This window comes from Eutrigla gurnardus (assembly GCF_963514095.1).
Source record: "Eutrigla gurnardus genome assembly, chromosome: 16".
NCBI lineage: Eukaryota > Metazoa > Chordata > Actinopteri > Perciformes > Triglidae > Eutrigla > Eutrigla gurnardus.
In genome coordinates this window covers 11,233,116-11,251,139 of record NC_139927.1, presented here as the reverse complement: position 1 = coordinate 11,251,139, position 18,024 = coordinate 11,233,116, and the positions used below count along the sequence as shown (strand labels likewise).

Here is an 18,024-nt window from a genome sequence, read left to right as displayed (position 1 = left end):
TGCGGTTAGCGTGCGTAGCAACCGTTGTTGTCTCGTTGGTTCACTCCGCCTACTCGGGAGAGTTGCACAATTCTACCAATCAGATTAAATCCTGTGTCCTCACCGCCAATAAGAATCGTCCTGGGCGTGTCCTCGTGGTGCCGTGTTCCGTGTGGAAAGTTTACCGGCTCGGGTGCAAAGTTTCAGCCGTCTGCAAACCGGAGCTCGTCGGCAAACATCTGGAATTTACTGGTACCGACCGCGGTCTATTCACACGGCTACTAGAATTATTTGCCGGATAAATTCGACCTGTGTTTGTCTTCGGATCGAGCCGATTGATGCTGCCGTCGCTGGATAACAGCAGAGTGTAAAGACGCTGTTAGCATCGATCGTATTGTCTCAGGGAGCCAGCTAGCTTAACGTAAGTCGTTAGCTTGTTGCTGTGTTAAACCAGAGAGCTAGCTAGCTGATGTCCTGAACTCGTTAGACGACGAGGTGAAACGTTTACCGAACGTTAACTCGAAACTTGACTAGACGAAGGATTGCAAGGAAGGGAAAATGGCTTGCGAGCCTAATCGTGCCCGGCTGCTATGCATGCTCTCATTGACGTTTGTGTTTTTTATCGTGGAAGTGGTGGTCAGTCGGATGACCGCATCTCTATCAATGCTGTCGGACTCTTTTCATATGTTGTCGGACGTTATTGCGTTGGTCGTGGCTTTGGTCGCGGTGCGATTCGCCGAGAAAACCCACGCGACCAACAAAAACACCTTCGGCTGGATCCGAGCGGAGGTGATGGGAGCTCTGGTCAACGCCGTCTTCCTCACGGCGCTGTGCTTCACCATCGTCCTGGAGGCGGTCGAGCGTTTCACCGAGCCCCATGAGATCGAGAGTCCCTTGATGGTCGCCGGAGTCGGTGCCGCGGGGCTCCTGGTCAACCTGCTCGGGCTCTGCCTGTTCCACGGGCACGCCGGCGGAGGCCACGGGCACTCTCACGGAGGTCACTCTCATGGACACAAGAACAAGAGGGGTAAAGCCGGCAAGTCGCAGGCTGGCAATGGGTCTTCTGGAGAGGAGACCAACAACTTGGTGGGAAACCACAACAGCCCGGGAGACGCGAGGCCGAGAACTGGTACGTATCGATACTTTTCACTGAACGGTAGCCATGATCTTTTTTTTTTTTTTAGAGAAAAACAATGATGCAATTTAATGTTAAACCCAGCAAGTCCAGCATCATTGTGTTCCACGTTGAAGCTGACAGCATGTGCCAGACTGTCTCCATTGTTAGCAGCCCTGATTGCATACCAGTACACGCTTATATCTTCATTATACCCCGAGGACCCTGTCCGTGTGACTAATCCATATTGTTACTTCTACCGAGTGGTATTTGTAAAATGACAAACAGTGTTTTTTACCAGATATCTATTGGTGGGGGTTACTCCATCCCCAGAAACGTGGCCAGCTTCATTGACGGAAACTGCCTAGGTTTCAGTTTTTTTTTTTAAACTGACCACTATCACGTGGCTATTAAATAAAGATGTCTAGAAGCTGTTGCCAGACTGTCTCAGCCAACATACATCCTGTTTTTGACAAGTTAAAACGTGTAAGTGTGTCATGATCAAAATTCCTGGAACTCTCATGCATTATTTTTACTGCTCACAATTTCTCAAACTACAAACCAACAACCCAAAACACCAGAGAACCACCCCAAAATCATTGTCCACTGGATCGTTGAACCATATAGAAACCCCCACACACACACACACACACACACACACACACACACACACACACACACACACACACACTATTACGCCCTGCCGGTTTCAATAAGTGGAGACTATCCCCCCCCCCCCCCACACACACACACACACACCCCGCACAAATGGCTACCGGGTCATACATCAGTGTAATCGTGGAGTCGACAGCCCTAGCTACACCATTAACCATTGATGAATGACCCGGTGGCGTCCTGGGATTGGAGAGAGCAGCCATAGCTCAGGTGCCATCCCCTCAGAGCGATTACTAACTGAATTTGTGTGATGTGAATTATTTGGGGTTTTGTGCCATTTAGGGTCCCACATGCTGGGAATATCCTGTTTGATATGTTTCTCTTCTTTGCAGCCACGACGGGTTATAGCACAGCCAGTCACTCATTGTTTTCCAAGGTGAAAGCGAGAGTATTGGTGGGAAGAGGGGAAAAAATCACTGTCAACATAATGGGCTGAATGTCTTAGTAAATTGCCCATAGTCATCCCCCTCTTGAGTTTTTAAGGGAGCAGCTCCAACACGTTTCACCTGATAACATCACAGGCTGAATTCTGGCTTTTACTTTCAAGTTTCAAATGGGCTTGTGCTTTGACCCCAAATGATGTAAGTCAGCAGTTGAGCAACTGCCGGCAACTAAAGGCATCTTATTGGAATCTCGTTACTTCTGTCTAATTTATTACAGCGTTGTTTTGGTACAGCAGTGGACGTTTTTTCCATCTGTAATTTCTAAATGTAAAATTTCAGTTTTTGTTAGGGTTTCTGTGTTGTCTTGATATCTTATTTGAATGCTGTATTAGTATCTCAGTGGCAAAGTCCAGCTGATTATTAAAGGTTCACTTCGAGGTCTTGTTAACTCGGCTAACCTTTGTTTTTAATCTACAGAAATCAGCTGTAAAGACAGCACAGATGTGCAGATGAACGGCAACACCCGCTATGAGGAGATGGACCATGAACACGACGCGGCAGCGCAGCTAAACATGCGTGGGGTCTTCCTGCATGTGTTGGGTGATGCCCTTGGCTCCGTCATTGTGGTGATCAATGCTGTGATATTTACCTTTGTATGGCAGCCCTGCATCGAAGGTGAGACGTGTGTGAACCCGTGTATCAACAGCCACACCACAGACCACCAGCATGTCAATCACACGCTTGTTGACCTGCTGGAAGGTCCCACTATGTTGGACATGAAGTTTGCCGGTCCTTGCTGGGTTCTCTATCTGGATCCTACACTCTGCATCATCATGGTGGGCATCCTGCTCTATACTACCTACCCGCTGCTTAAAGAGTCGGCCCTCATCCTGCTGCAGACCGTGCCGAAGCAGATCAACATACACCGGCTCAACGAGCGTCTGCTAGGTCTGGAAGGCGTCCTGGCCATCCACGAGCTACATATTTGGCAGCTGGCTGGCAGTCGCATCATCGCCACGGCACACATCAAGTGCCACGACCACACATCTTACATGGAAGTGGCCAAGCGCATCAAGGACTTCTTCCACGACGAGGGCATCCACGCCACCACAATCCAGCCTGAGTTTGTCACGTTCAACTCGGAGTCTCGAGACTCCCTCTGTGAGCTCTCCTGTCGGACTCAGTGTGCTCCCAAACTGTGCTGCGGCTCTGCAGACAAACAGAACACGGGCTCTGATAAGAAGGCCGGCAGTGACTGCAAAGCGCCCGCCGCTTCAGGCCTGGAGGTGATCAGTGAGACGTCGGAGCAGGCCGCAGGTGTTCTGGTGTGCCCTCGGTCAGAGGCCGAGATCACCGTCACTAGAGAGGTGGAGTCGTCTCTGTGAGATGGTTGGGATAGAGAAACGGAGGAGGAGCTGGAAAACCACCATACCAGAGTATAATCACCATTGTCATGGACGTTCTCTTTTTCACCCATGACTCTGTCGTGGCCCTAACGAGAGATCATTTTCTGTAGCTTTTATTCTGTCATTGTCCCCTGTTATAGCTGAAACACCCTCCCAAAACCCTCTTGGTTCATGAATTTGCATCATTCTTGTCATCTTTCCTCTCTTTGTATACCTATTTCCACCCCCTGCCTGCCTCTCCTCTGTCAGTCGGCTCTTCTTTTGTTGCCCTGGCAGTATGGTGGCGATGCATGTTGGGGTTCACTGACCTTATCTCCTCCAGGGGCTGGAGCGAGGCCTGCATGAGTGTCCCCCATTAGCACCGTGTTGTGATGTGTCATCCCGTCCCATGGTGTTTCTGGGCAAAAAGCTTCTCACTGCAGGACAGAATATCTGAGAGAAGCCCTCTCCTCCAAAAGGACACACACATCAATAGGTTATGTTGTTTAGCCTTTGGACCTGCTGGCAAAGAGTATACCTTTTTGTTTTCTGTGTAGGCTTTGAGCAGATCTATTTTCTTACCCTCTGGCCCCAAATGGAAGAGTATTGTATAATAATTTAAGTATTTTAAGTTATTAGAAAGGATATATTTCTCTCTGTAAATGCTGTTTGTAATATTTAGTTTGGAGGATGGAAACATTTTTGCAATTTTTCTGTCTCATCTTTTGACAGACCATCTATGCTGTAGTCAGTTTTTTCAAATGTGACATTTTATATTGGTTTTATTTCTCTGACATTTCTCTGGCCATGACTCAGTTTTACTTGCAGTCATTAGTTGGATGCAGAAGCCGTATCGACACCTCTCACCTTGCCTTTTTAAATACAAAAAAACTGCTGTGGGTCTAGCACTAAGTAGTTGACACAGTGTAACAGGATTTCTTGCATTGACACAGTCACCTAGATGTTTATTCATAAATTTGATGCCTTGCAAGCCAGAGGGTTCGGTGTGTTGTGAAGAAATGAGCACTGTATGCGATTCAATGAACACTATTCCCTGTATGAAGATGTACTGGAAAGCTTTCTGGTGATGGCTGTTGATTTTCATTCAAAAATGCTCATGAATGTGTTCAGCATCATGTCACAATCCATGCTGAGAGAGTTTTTATATTTCCAGGACGTTTTTTCTGTGTTTGCATGACCAAACTGAGAAATGCTGTCTGACTTTCAGGAGCTCCGCGTGGAGCACAGGTTGCTGCTTACCAGCACCTGCTGGTATCCCCCAACATCATTCATAAGGGTGTAGGGAATGACTCGTCTTATAGCTTTTCTATCCTCTGCTTTGACAGCTGAGCAGGCTGTTTTTACCGAATTGAAGTCCATATAGTGGCCTTTGAAAGTGATGGATTTTCCCTCGTCACCACAGATATCGTTTAATGGTGACCTATCGATGTGTTTCAGATTTCCACTCCCGAGTTAATGTGTATGCAATATAGAAATATGTGCTGGGAAATGTATTTTGACGCGTTCTCCATGTTTGGTCACTTTTATTCTGTCTTTTATGACTTTGAGCTCTACGTGCAAATTGAAAACGTGTTTTTTTTAATTTTAGATATGACATGTCAACTGATGTGTTTTGATATACTCTATATCTACAGTACCTGTCCAATGTGTCATTGTGAAATAAAAAAAAAAATATGACTGTTTGGGACAGTTGATGAACCCAAATTTTGTCCGTTGCCTTATTTTTTACTTAATACTTTAAACCTTTCGGTCACAAATAAATGAATGATATTGTTTAAGTTAGTTTAAAGAAACAACCGATGTCCACAAAGCGACAAGAAACACATTGTCAGAAATATAAATGTGAAAAAAATTACCACGGAGAGACACTAAATTATGTGACTGCCATGTTTGTAGTTTTTCAGTCTGGGTGTCTTCCTGAGGGATGGAGGCCCTTTATCACACCTCTATCCAGAGGCTTGTTGTGTCACACTGTCCTCGGCTGTAGGCTATGTGTTGAAGGTTCAAGATAGTTGATTTATTACACTGAATAAATACTGAACTATTAATATGTTCATATGTCAAGAGGAGCATTTTTAAATGAATCCCTAAAAGCGACAGGGAAGGATGGTGAGAAATGGGAACTTGTCCTCCATGATTAGGTTTTTTGAATGATCCAAACTTTGATCTGTATTTGACTTTTGCCTATTAAATCCACTCTAGCCAATGAAGTGTGAAGAGATTAAAGAGGAGATTTAGGTTTAAAGAAGCAGGGGTTGTGCACAGGTTCGGCATAACTTCTACTCACACAGCCTACATTCCAGTTTCCTGTAAAAGTCCAAGTGCTGTTTAATGTGCCTAAAGACATAATCTGGTAGACATAACTGTCAGTAAATTAGTTAAAAAAAAACTCTGTAAACTTGTTTCAGATTTTCTACGTCATACTGTAGATGTTTCATGGAAACCTACGGAGCTAACATTAGCGCCTCATTAAATAGCGTTAGCACTTCTATGCTAGGTGAATGTATACATGCTGCTTTTCTTTTTTTAATTGATTGTAACAAGAACAGTGTTCCTTAATTTCATTGTCTTGATTTTCCAGGTGATGTGGTGGTTTACTTTTACACTGTGACCTGTAGGCTTTAGCTTCTATTTATTTTGTATTTTTTAATACCGGTTTTAGCTGCTGAATCACTTTGATGTCATGGATACATGATTCAAGCCTTTTTGTCTGCTTCTTTCTGCGATCACTTTATCATTTTTCAAACAGAATTGGGTGATATTTATTCAGGGGGTGTAATTAGTGACAGTGTTGGCTCCTGAAAATAGGATGGAACATAGAAAAAAAGATGAATCCCCCCCCGACTAAAAAAAAAGTGCTGAGGAAGCTTAAATCAAACTGTCACTGAAAACCAAGACGAACAAGATTGTATGTAAAGTCAACAGGATGTTCGTGGCTTGTGTCCTCTGTCCAGCTGTTAAACCTTGGACTCGCTCACTCGTAATCATGGTAACGAGTAAATGTGTGTGGGTGAGATGTGGTGTGTCATGCTACGATTACATTAAGACCACATTTACAGCATTTCACAGCTCTCCTCGGCGGGGAGAAGAAGCGGATATGGCTTGAGTGTGTAGAGCGGCCTGGTGTGGCTGCTGAATGTGAATGTGTCCGATGGAGCGGCCGCCACCGGCCTGGCGGGACTTATGTAAGAGGCCCCGGGGCATTCCAAAGGCAACAAGCACAGGGCTCTACCCAGCATTCCTCAGTGCTGCCGCGCCGCTCTCTCCTCTCTGTCTTTCCCTTTTCATGTGAACAGAAAGAGGTTCATGCATGGACCAGCTGTCTTTTTGTGCTCTTTGTTCAAGTCAGGTGTTCTTTGCACCTTTACTGCGGGCCCATTGTATGCAGACAGCAAAGGGTCTGTACGCAATCAAATGCTGACCCCAGTTTGTGCCCCTCGTGTGTTATTGACCTCACGTGTCATCAACTCAAAGGTTAATTACAGTAGCATATCTGGCAAGCAATTTTGAACATACCAGTAAAATGTTCACTGAAAACAGGGTGATCTAATGTTGGAACCGATTCCTTTAATGGCTCTCCTATCCGGTGGAATTTATTGAACTTAACAACGACAAAAAAAGCAAATAACTGAAAAAATGCTGGCTATTTTTGGTCCTGTAGTCCAACCCTGATGTGTATGTGTGTGTGTCCAACTCCGGACATTCTTTAAGTGCATTTAGTTTACACATAATTTGTCTGATCATATAAAACTAGAAAATGAATACAGTAGATGGTAAAGGGGGGATTTCAGACACAGTCCCAGTTTGTTGTCTGGGTTCTGAATAAGGGGAATGAAAGTGTCAGTGAGAGTGAGTGTTGTAGCTTTGTTTAAGAGAGAAAGAGCCCACTATGTTATATAGAGCCATTTATAGACAACAGGCTGGAATTTCACTGCTGCCGAGGTCAATCACTCTCAGTGCAAGCAGTTCAGGAGCTGTCTGATGCGTAAACCTTTACCAAGACGTTCCTAGACTCAAGAAACACTTGTTTCTTAAGTTGAACTGAAAGAAAACCAGAATCTCTTCTACATGTTAAATGAGGATGAGGCCTAGATCTTAGTTTCACTTCCTTATTCTGCCCTTTCTCAATGCCACTTTTATTTCCTTTATTCAACTTGGGGCGTTTATTACTCTACAATAACTGCACTGAATGACATAGAGTATTACGTAACACAGATTATAATCTGCATTTAATATTGACCCACACACTGCTTCTCTCTATTCAGAGACAGGTCCTCCAATGTTTCACCCAAAGATAGAATAATATAGTACAAAATAATAATAGTGAATATAAAATTAAACAGATTCTATGTAAATAACCCATGGCTAAATAACCCTCCTAGTCCTACGGAACGAACCGTGGAGTGCAGGGTGACCTTGTTGACATTCACTTCCCCAGAGAATGAAACCTTTGGTGACTTGTCATCATGAGCTTTGACATCTGTGACTCTGAGTTAAATGTCTCAAGAACTATTGGATGTTGCCACACCGTTGACATTTAGTGCCATCAATGCTGACTAAGCAGCTGCCATCAGGGAGATCCAAAACTTTTTTTAAATAAAAAAAAAAAAGAAGAGAATCTCACTGAACTTTTCTAAGGGATCGTCGTCTCCCACAGTCTTCTCAGAAACCTCTAATCTGACCACATGGCAGGTTTGTACCCACAAAAGACTTGTCCATGTCTGAGGGAGATTAGGAAGGCTGGAATGTTAACTAGCTCTCTGCTGATGATGACGGGGCTTCGTCTTCACAGGCTACCTTGAGTTGAAGGGGGGGACTTCATAGAGTTATCACCTCGTAATCTGCCTACAACACTTTCCCTGATGAAATCAATACTTTATGATCCCATGTCATGTCAAATGTAAAATATTAATCTGAAAGGAAGGTAAGGCTGTAAAATGAATTATAAATGTAGCATCGGGCATGGAAGAGAATGATCTTTAGGTAGTGGATTAAAATGAAAAAGTTACCCCAAATAGTTCCATTCAGATAACTTAGGTGTACCAAATAATCATATATTAAAGAGTAGTTTATCTCGGCCCGCTGATCTTTTATTTCACCCACCAGAGTTACACTTCACTCATGATGTGGAGGACTTAATGGATTGCTGTCATCTTTCCTCTCTGTATGATAAAAAAAACAAATGACAAATCCAACCTTGTGTTTCTGCGGGGCCTTGGAAGCACGAGGTGTTGGTGCAAACGACTTGGGGTTAATGTTTCACTGATAGCCCGTACTGTACCTTCACTGGCCAACACTCTCAGACTTTGATCATGGGTTGAGTGTTCCCCGCGGACGGAGAGAGTGCTAATAGCTAATAAGAGAGAACAGAAGATCAAAACCTCACACTCTCCCCCTCTTATGCAATCTGCATGAAGTAAAGATACTGTAGATGGCCTCTTGGAACAGCTGTTATCGGCTACTTGAGCGCTCAGGAAGGCGAATTCACAAAGAATGGATTGTGGCCACTGAGAGACCCGTGGCATCACATGTTGAGAGTCGTTGGACCAATATACACTTAGCTGCAAACAACCTCAGTGCGAGCTGAAGGTCACAGTGTGATGGAGCCAACAGAACCTCAGAGATGAGATTCCCAGATCTGGACACGTTTCTCCCCTTCATGGTATTTTAAGGAACTTCCGTTTCATGAAGACAATCTCAGTTTGTCTGCTTATGTCAGCGGATAAAAGAACAGATTCGATTAGCAAATCAAAAATAATGTACAAATCTACATTTGATATACAAGAGACACATTAATTTCCAACAACTGTGTAAGGTTCCAATTATTTTTTTGCTCAGGCCTGATCAGTGATTATTCTAATGTGATTCTTGTCATATATATAATGCTGTTCGTTCTGGCTGTGACATCATGTGTTTGCTGCTCTGTCTCACTCTGGACGTCCTTCTTCTCCTCCAGCTCCCAGATTCTTATGGTCCACATTGATCTGTAAACAAATGCTGTTGTTACGCATATCTCATCCTTTCCCACAACAACACACAAACACACACACACACACACACACACACACACACACACACACACACACACACACACACACACACACACACACACACACACACACACACGTTATCACAATGATGTGTGAGGAAACAGGAATTCTGTGAAAACAGCAGACTCACTGCTGATAAGAAGCTCCCTTCTCCAGCTCAGAACTGGCTGTGGCTGGTGTGTGTTCTGACTCACACACACACACACACACACACACACACACACACACACACACACACACACACACACACACACACACACACACACACACACACACACACACACACACATTTTATACATTCTTAAATCTCAAGAACTCCTCAATGGATTGCCATGAATTCTCCCAAGAGAATGACCTTGTGACCTTGGTGAGCCTCTCACCTCTAGCACCGCCAACACATGACGTTCCTAGTTTTTCATTAAATGTCTCTACGAATGGTCTGTTTGCTATGCTATTGTTATTATTTTTGACAATCCTTTATTCTTTCATCTAGCGCCTCATTGGGTCAAAATAAGAATTTGTCCAGTACTTCGGCTTATGACCAAATACCTGCAAAGCGAATTCCCATCACCCAACGATCGTACATTGTATTGAGCGCTAATAAGCAAACGTTTAAATGCTAACACGCTAGAACTAAAACAGTGAACATGGCAGACCTGCTGAACATCAGCATGTTACCATAGAGAGGTGAAGTCCCGCCCCTTCTGGTGGACCGCCATGACACTGGAAAAACAAATATGTACAGTAGCGAATTGTATGAGAAAAATAATGTGTTGAATTGTGCCATGGATTACACATGTGATGTTTGTCAATTTACAAAATAATTTTGCACATCAAGAGAGTCAAATTTTTTCTAAAACATCATAATCATCATAAATCTGTAAAAATACATAACAAAGGCTACACAGCCCTAAAAATCAGTGTGACTTTCTTGACTTGCAAAATTGGATTTTTAAATGAAATGTATTTCCAAGTACAACGGGATCAAAAGAACATTTGTCTCCAACCGTCGTCCAAGGTAAATATTCTCTCCAAAATAAAAGTCCCATGGGGTCTACATCACAGGCTACCTGTTGTCATCTCATTGTGCAGCTACAAAAACAAGTTGTGGCTTGATGTAAAAGAAATGTTTAGCAATTTGATTAGCAAGCTTTGTTGAATATCATAAACATTGTTTATTGTCTCAGATGGAATAATCAACCATTGAAGCTGATGTTGTTCTAGTCCGTCACGGCTGCTGCTGTGTTTACATTGGAAACAATGGGGACCGCTCTCTGCTCAAAACCACTTTCAGTCTTGTTCCAAGATCAAGAATCTGCTGATGAAGACCCTGTGACACGACTGAAAGCTCCAGAGTGTCTACTAATGGACCTTAAGGCGAGATTCAATCGCTGTTTTCTTGAGGTCGAGAAATACATTTTTATTTTTACTGTAATTTCGGCCATTATGCAAATCAAATGTGGTTAATGTTGGTTAATGGTAGCATTAGAAAAAGACCGCTAGCAAGTCAACATGGACCTAAACGACGCAGGACTCCAAATATTTACACAATGAATTTGGAAAATTTGAATGCAAACAGAAAGTTTGTCCCCTGATGAGTTGAACTAATGTTTTCTTGGTCTCTTCTGCGATATTAAGTTGTTGTGTTGGTCTGACCTGGTTTATCGATAAGCCCTCTACTTAGACTTTAAATCTACAAATATTTATTTTGAACATGCAAAATAAGGTGGAAGAGCCGTTTGTGTTTGGTAGTGTCAACATCTTCTAGTTAGTAGATTAATAGTCAGTGAATGTCAGGATATTTTGTATTTTTTATTTCAGGTGACTTTTTCATGAAAAGTAATGTCAATCTAGATTTCCTCACATTTACAGTGCATTCAGACCAATTAACACTCTTTGTTGTTGTGTTTTATGTGCTTATGTTTTATGTTATGTTGTAAATTCAGTTGATTGGGCCACATCTGTCTATATATAAGATCTCACTGCTGACAAGTCAAGTGACGTCAAAGCACAAACCAAGTTCACAAAGTCCACTTCAGATTCTTGGTGTGGTCTTAAACCACAGAACAGTTTGTACGTGTGTTCTTGTGATGATGAATCCCCTTTGGCCTTGACCCTAAAAACGTAACAGACGTTTGTAAGGAAAAGCTCAAGAGAATTAAGTCAAGAAAACCCAAAATGCAAGGTTGTAAAGAAACTCCAGAGTGTGAAGAAAAGCTCCTTTATTTACTCCTTACTCATAAAATAACACACAATAGCAGATGAATCTGGTTCAGTGCTAATTAATTAAAAAAACAACAACACAATGCTTTGTAAAACAATTAATTTAACAAAAAAATAACAATTATTCAAATAATAATGTAATACAGATAATATTGTACATCCTTTTTGTGCTTTGTCATGAGAGTATTGACTAGATTGATGAGAATTTTAGCATAAGGCTCCAACATAACGTGAAAAAAGTGATAGGATCTGAATGCATCATACGTCTACGGGAAAAATACACTTTTACGGGTTTCCAACTGGTTAATGTGTCGCTATGCACCTTATATTTCAATATAGCGATGCAGAGAATATGGAAAACATGTTTGTACAGGCTTGTGTACTTCAGGCCTGGAGGTTCATTTCCACATTTTGCACTCGGTAGACTCATGCACTGTTTTGATGCCTGCAGCTGCTGTCCCAGCATGCACTGGGTTAAAGGCACAGAGTCCACCAGTGGGAAAGTGCACACACCTATACCCTCCACAGCTCACACAAAATGTGTGATGGAGCAGACTGGTGCGATACATTACTGAACAGCTCACTGTAAAAATATGCGTTTTTCGAGCTCAATTTCCCAAATATTCTTGAAAAAAAGGATAACCACAATGATTATATTATATCGCCTAATGTTTTGCAAACATTGATAGTTTCTTTTCTTGCAAAGTCACAACAGATGCTATTTTTTTTAAATCTTTTGTGTAAAAGATTTTAAAAGCGTGTGTTTTCTTCAGGACGTTGGGCGCTCTGGGCTGAGTGCATGAGGCGGAGGTTATGTTGTCTCAGCGTTGGGAGGATAAACTGGAGACAAACTGCAGCAAACATCGACTCCCGCTGCAGATGAGTCAGTGTTATCTAAGACACAGACTTTCAATCGGACTAAATCAGTCATGTCAATAATTCCATAATGCCTTTCTGAATCGTCCAAGAAAGACAGTTTTCCTTTTCCAGACGAGGTGCAACAACTCTTATAGGGTCAGTGATCTGGCCCCTCCCCTTTGACCACGACCCTTGACCCTACCAGGAGTTATTACCCCCGATGGCACGGCTTGCAGAGGGCACTGGGGCATACAAACCACCTTAACCACCTTAAAGTGGCCATTGAACTCTAGTTCGCAAAGAGGCTTTATTCATTCATTTCATTACATTTCCAGCCATCTGGCCTTGCAATATGGCCATGTAACAGGCAGAGAGTTGGGCCTTGGGGTGTCTGACTGAAAGCTGGCATGCTGATCTTCACTGCAGGGGGAATCTAGGATGAGTGTGATGTTTTTACGAAGCAGATCTTGGCTCTTCTTGTTCATCTGTTTTCTGAAGATGGTGTTTCTTCGTGTGGCTCTGATTCAAACTTAAGAATAAATACAAATATATATCATGTGAAATGTGTCTGTCATGTTTTGGGTTAGACAGATCATGTGTGTAGGAAAGAAGAAGAGGAAGAACACAGATGGATGTAGCCAGGAGGGGGAAGATGTAACAGTTCGTGGTTAGACAATTAAATCAGTATATATCAGATGTCATGATTCAATTCAGGATGCACTAACTAAGTATTACGATAGGCACACAACAGTGTCTCTCATATTAACAAACCAACAGGAGTATCAACCAGCTCTGCAGTTCCCTCAGAGACCAAATCACAACTAAAAGACGGGGAATTTAACACATATATGTCAATTTTAAGAGGATGACATGCTTGTTACGCTGCAATCAGTTACTTTCTCGGTTTCTTGTAAAGAAACTACTACAGGTTAGCTTCCTGGAAATGTGGGGAAACAGCCTTTTGTGTAAAGATAACAAAATCCGCCTGCCAGCAACTTTAATGCATGTGTTTGCGAATCTCACACTTTCTGGATCCAACTTGACTCGTTATAATATGGAGGAGCCTGAAAAAACAAACATGGATGCTTCATGTCATCTACAGATATCGTGCTGTTTTCAACCCTCACAATACTAACTCATGAGTCATAAACGTAGCATGCGTTCCTATTTCTACCATTCAATATGTTGTGAAAGCGCCACAAGCGCAGTTCCCCAAAATGTCGATCCATTCCTTTAAATGTCAATTTCTTTTGACTTTGCAGGAACCTCGGGTCGGGAAACAACTCAAGGGTGGTGACTGAGTCGCATTAAATGGTATAAATGACTTTCAACCTGTCAGATGTTAAATCTTCAGGCCATTATGAGCGACGAGGGTATTCAGCCCCCGGTGAGGATTCACTGACCTTAGTACGCAGTCCACAGAGGCTTTTCTGGTGAAACGGGACGCTGGACAAATGCCAATGAAAAAGGGGATGTCAGCAAATCTGAGTTTTTTTTGTTTCACTGCACTCATGTGATCTACCCTGACCCCCCCTTAGTCACAGCAGAGTGCAGCGAGGCGATTTCAGTTAAAGTCAGATGTTAAAGAACATGTCTGTCACTTCATGGCTTTGAGATTACATAACGAGCAAGGGGGGGGGGCATTCCTAGTGACTTAGTTATTGAGAGAGATAAGGAAAGCAGCTGGATGCAAAATAAGAATAAACCGTGTAAACACTTAAGTTACTCTACAGGGAGTGAACTGTCACAACAGCTTTAAACAATGCTGCTTTTTAAAATATCATAATCCTTCTGTTTATTTTCTTCCCCTGTTTCCAGGAACTCCCTTCTAATCGCCCTCCTCACACATCTTATCAGTGTCTCCAGCTCATAACCACTGGATTCAAGAAGTACTCTTCAAATATTATCACATAAACACATAATTCATCGTGAGATTCTTCGCTCTTCATGTAATAAACAGAGAATATCTTCCTCGCCGGACTGTTTTGAGTATGTTTTGTGCTCGGCACATCATGTGACTGTTGCTCACTTCACTTCAGTGTGGAGTGCAACAAAGTCACAGAGATGTCTATGTTGTAAGGCAGCCGGACAATGAAACACATTGAGCTGTGTCTGTCCACGGCACTTCACTGCCTAAAGGCCCGATTGTCTTGTTTTAATGTGCTGCAAAACCAGCTCTAAAAGTTCACTCCACTCACACCGTTTATCTCACTCCCTTCTCTGCCAGGTGGTCTTCATGAGCCCCCTTCCCTCTATTCCATATTGTTGTGGGAGCTCGGCGAAGGAATGTGCTCATGTAGGTGGATTAATATTAGTTCAGGAGGTGTGTTTGTTTGAACACACTTCTCAGGTGTTTCATCTGAAGAATGTGAAGTAGCCTGTGAGTTCTCAAAACAAGACAAAACAGGAAAAAGGTCACACTCGGGAGCTCCTTTTCTTTCTTCCTCTTCACCACCTGTGATGCCTGTTATGCCAGCAAGCTGGGATGTTACAGCAGAGATGAAGACATAACGGTTCGTATGAAGCCTCCCTGCAGCTCAGATGGTAAGAAGCTGCCCTCTAGTGGTGTGTGTGAGAGCTGCTTTCAAACGTCGAATCCGATCACTGAGATCTTTATGGCAGTCTGCCCGAATCACCTGAATGTGTCACCTGCTCAATTTGACCTAGAGGTGAAAGGTCACCCTGGTCTACTTTCAAAATAAAAGCTAGGGCAGTGGCACATTTTAAACCATCAGACAGAAAAAACATTTATGAATGAGGCTCATCATCACTTCTGTGACTATTAACCATAATAAAGCAATAGCAAATCCACAATTTGGGTGAAATGGATCAGTTGTATCAGGATTTGTTTTTAGCCTTCTCAATATATACTTCCATATAAATCTGCCTGAAGAGCATGTTGGGAGTTGTTTTTATCACATCAGTATAGGTGGTGTTGTAAAGGCTATGATAAGTATGAAGCTACAGCCAGCTGCTAAACTTAACATACATACTGCAAAAGCCTGGCTCCGTCAAAGGAAGCAAAATAGACCAACCACCTCTTAAACGCACGATTTAACATGTTTTATCTCCCTTGTTTAATCCATACAATAAACATTGAATTTCACTTTACTCAAAATTGACAATTTAGCACCATCTGGAGGACTGTTGCCCCCAATTCCACTTTTAATACTAAAACACATCTGCCAATATCAAACTATTCTTTTGAAATGCACTTTCTGGTTGGTTTGCATGCTTTCTGTATTTATTTATACTTATTTATAACACTCATATTTATTTATTTATACTACTAGTCTGTCCATCCTGGTCTGTAGAAACATGACGGTGGATGAGACGATGAGGTTTCAAGTGATTATAAACTAATAAAAACATAGTTATGCATATTGTATAAAATCTTTGCCAATAATTCCCCCGTTTTATTGGAATTTCCTGGAAAAAACGAAATGAACATCCACTGAATGATCCCCCAATGGAGCAAACTGCGCCCATCTGGCAATCCACAGCGAGTCGATCAGAAACACAGACACCTGGTGTGACTCCCCATAATGCAAAGCGCCGGCCTCTTGTCATGCAGGTGTCTCTCCACCGTTCACAACAAACCTGACCTCAAAAAACCCTCCCAGAAAAAACATCAGACGTCGGCTGACAGTGAGGTGAACGTGGAGTTGTTGGAGGGAATCACTTTAGAGGATTAACACTGTCATCTGCTGGGATTACAGGGAGAGTTTACCATCCCATCTGTCCCCTCCAAGACGAGGTCGACACCGTCTTCACATAGCGGAGGCCTCAGCCTGACTCACCCTGTGTGGTCATTCATTAATTGGATTAAAAACACAACGCCATGACCAGTGTGCTGCTCTTCTTCGTGAGCGTGTCTGACCTCTAATGTACTTCATGTACTGTTGTGTGTCTCAGGGAGGTAGTAAAGGTCAAACCCAACCGAACTCAGCCTAGATTATTGGTTCATGTGAGCTCGGACAATATAATTCAGATATAGATTGTTGATCGATACATCTTTCTGAGGTACAATTTATAAAAGTTGAATAAAGTCTAATATTTTCATGGTTAATGAATGTTCGCTCGGCAGCCGTTTACCAGAAGATCAAAAATGACATACAGCAGCCCTATGAGGTAACCTGGTAGCCTATAAAATAATTACGTTATTAATTAGTGTTCCAGGAAGCTGTATTTGAAAATATCACATACACGTAACGTCCAATGGAAAACATAGTTTTATACATTTATACTTGACACTAATGTTATGTACTGGTGATCAGGGTGCCCTGCCTTCGCCCAATGATAGGTGGGATTGGCTCCTGAATACAGGATAAGCAGTAGAAAATGGATGGAAAATGTTATGTTATGTTTTTTCCCCCCCAGAATTTTCCATTTATATACATATATACACATATTTCACGTCTTTGTTTAATACTTTAGCACCGTATCTTGTTTTCGTGATTTTATTTGAAGCACTGCTCCGTTTTAATAGTGTTCACCTTTTACTGAAGAACACAGCGGCTGAATTGAAGCGCTTCAGAAAATCTGCCTGGATGTTGTTGCTTCTACACTGACTTAATAGAGTTCATAGTTCACCCAGCATTTCATCTAGCCGTGTAACGCTGAGCAGGAGGAGGAGGAGGAGGAGGAGGAGGAGGACGGCAGCATCGTGGTGGTGGAGGAGGTGTGACAGGGAATTCAAGGTTACTGTGAATAAATGCAGAAGAAAAACCATCTGAGGTTTCTGCTCACACCTACTCACCGAATAAGACAGCAAACCTCGATGTCCACCTACACAACGGCTGCACATTTACCTCTCTGCTTCTCAACACACACACACACACACACACACACACACACACACATGCATATCCTCCTGCAATTAGCACATTTCCTCCCATAATTCACGAATGCCTGTTCTGTACCGGTGGGACTCATTTTCCTTGTGGAGTTAATTTACACCAGCTGACCTCTTGCAGATGTGCCCCCCCCCCCCCCTCGCCATTTATGTGAGCTGCCACCGCGGCGCGGCGAGCATGCTCTGCACTAACCCTGTCCTCAAAACAAACATCCTTTGAATTCATCTGCCTCTCTCCATCTCGCCGCTCGATCCACTGCATCCTCTTTATCTGCCTCTTCATCGCTCTCCAGCTCGCTTTCAGCTGATGGAGCTTATTGTGGACAAATAGGCTTAGGAGCATCACTATGGCAACGGCGAATCGTAAAAAGCTACACAAGCACTTCATCAGGGGCCGTGAACCAATGGCTCCCACTGGGGATGGTGCCCCCAACCTACTGCAACAAGTAAAGGCAGGCCAGAGAGGCTCATGGGAGGAGGA

The 18,024-nt window shown here is 42.9% G+C and overlaps 1 protein-coding gene across 1 annotated transcript; it reads left to right on the top strand.

Moving 5' to 3' along the window:
• The first annotated feature begins 181 nt into the window (after window positions 1–181).
• slc30a1a (solute carrier family 30 member 1a) lies at window positions 182–5,261 on the top strand. The gene is made up of 2 exons (XM_084030500.1): window positions 182–1,108; window positions 2,629–5,261. The coding sequence occupies exons 1-2, from the start codon at window positions 538–540 to the stop codon at window positions 3,534–3,536; spliced, it is 1,479 nt and encodes a 492-aa protein (XP_083886626.1). The 5' UTR covers window positions 182–537; the 3' UTR covers window positions 3,537–5,261.
• The last annotated feature ends 12,763 nt before the right edge of the window (window positions 5,262–18,024 follow it).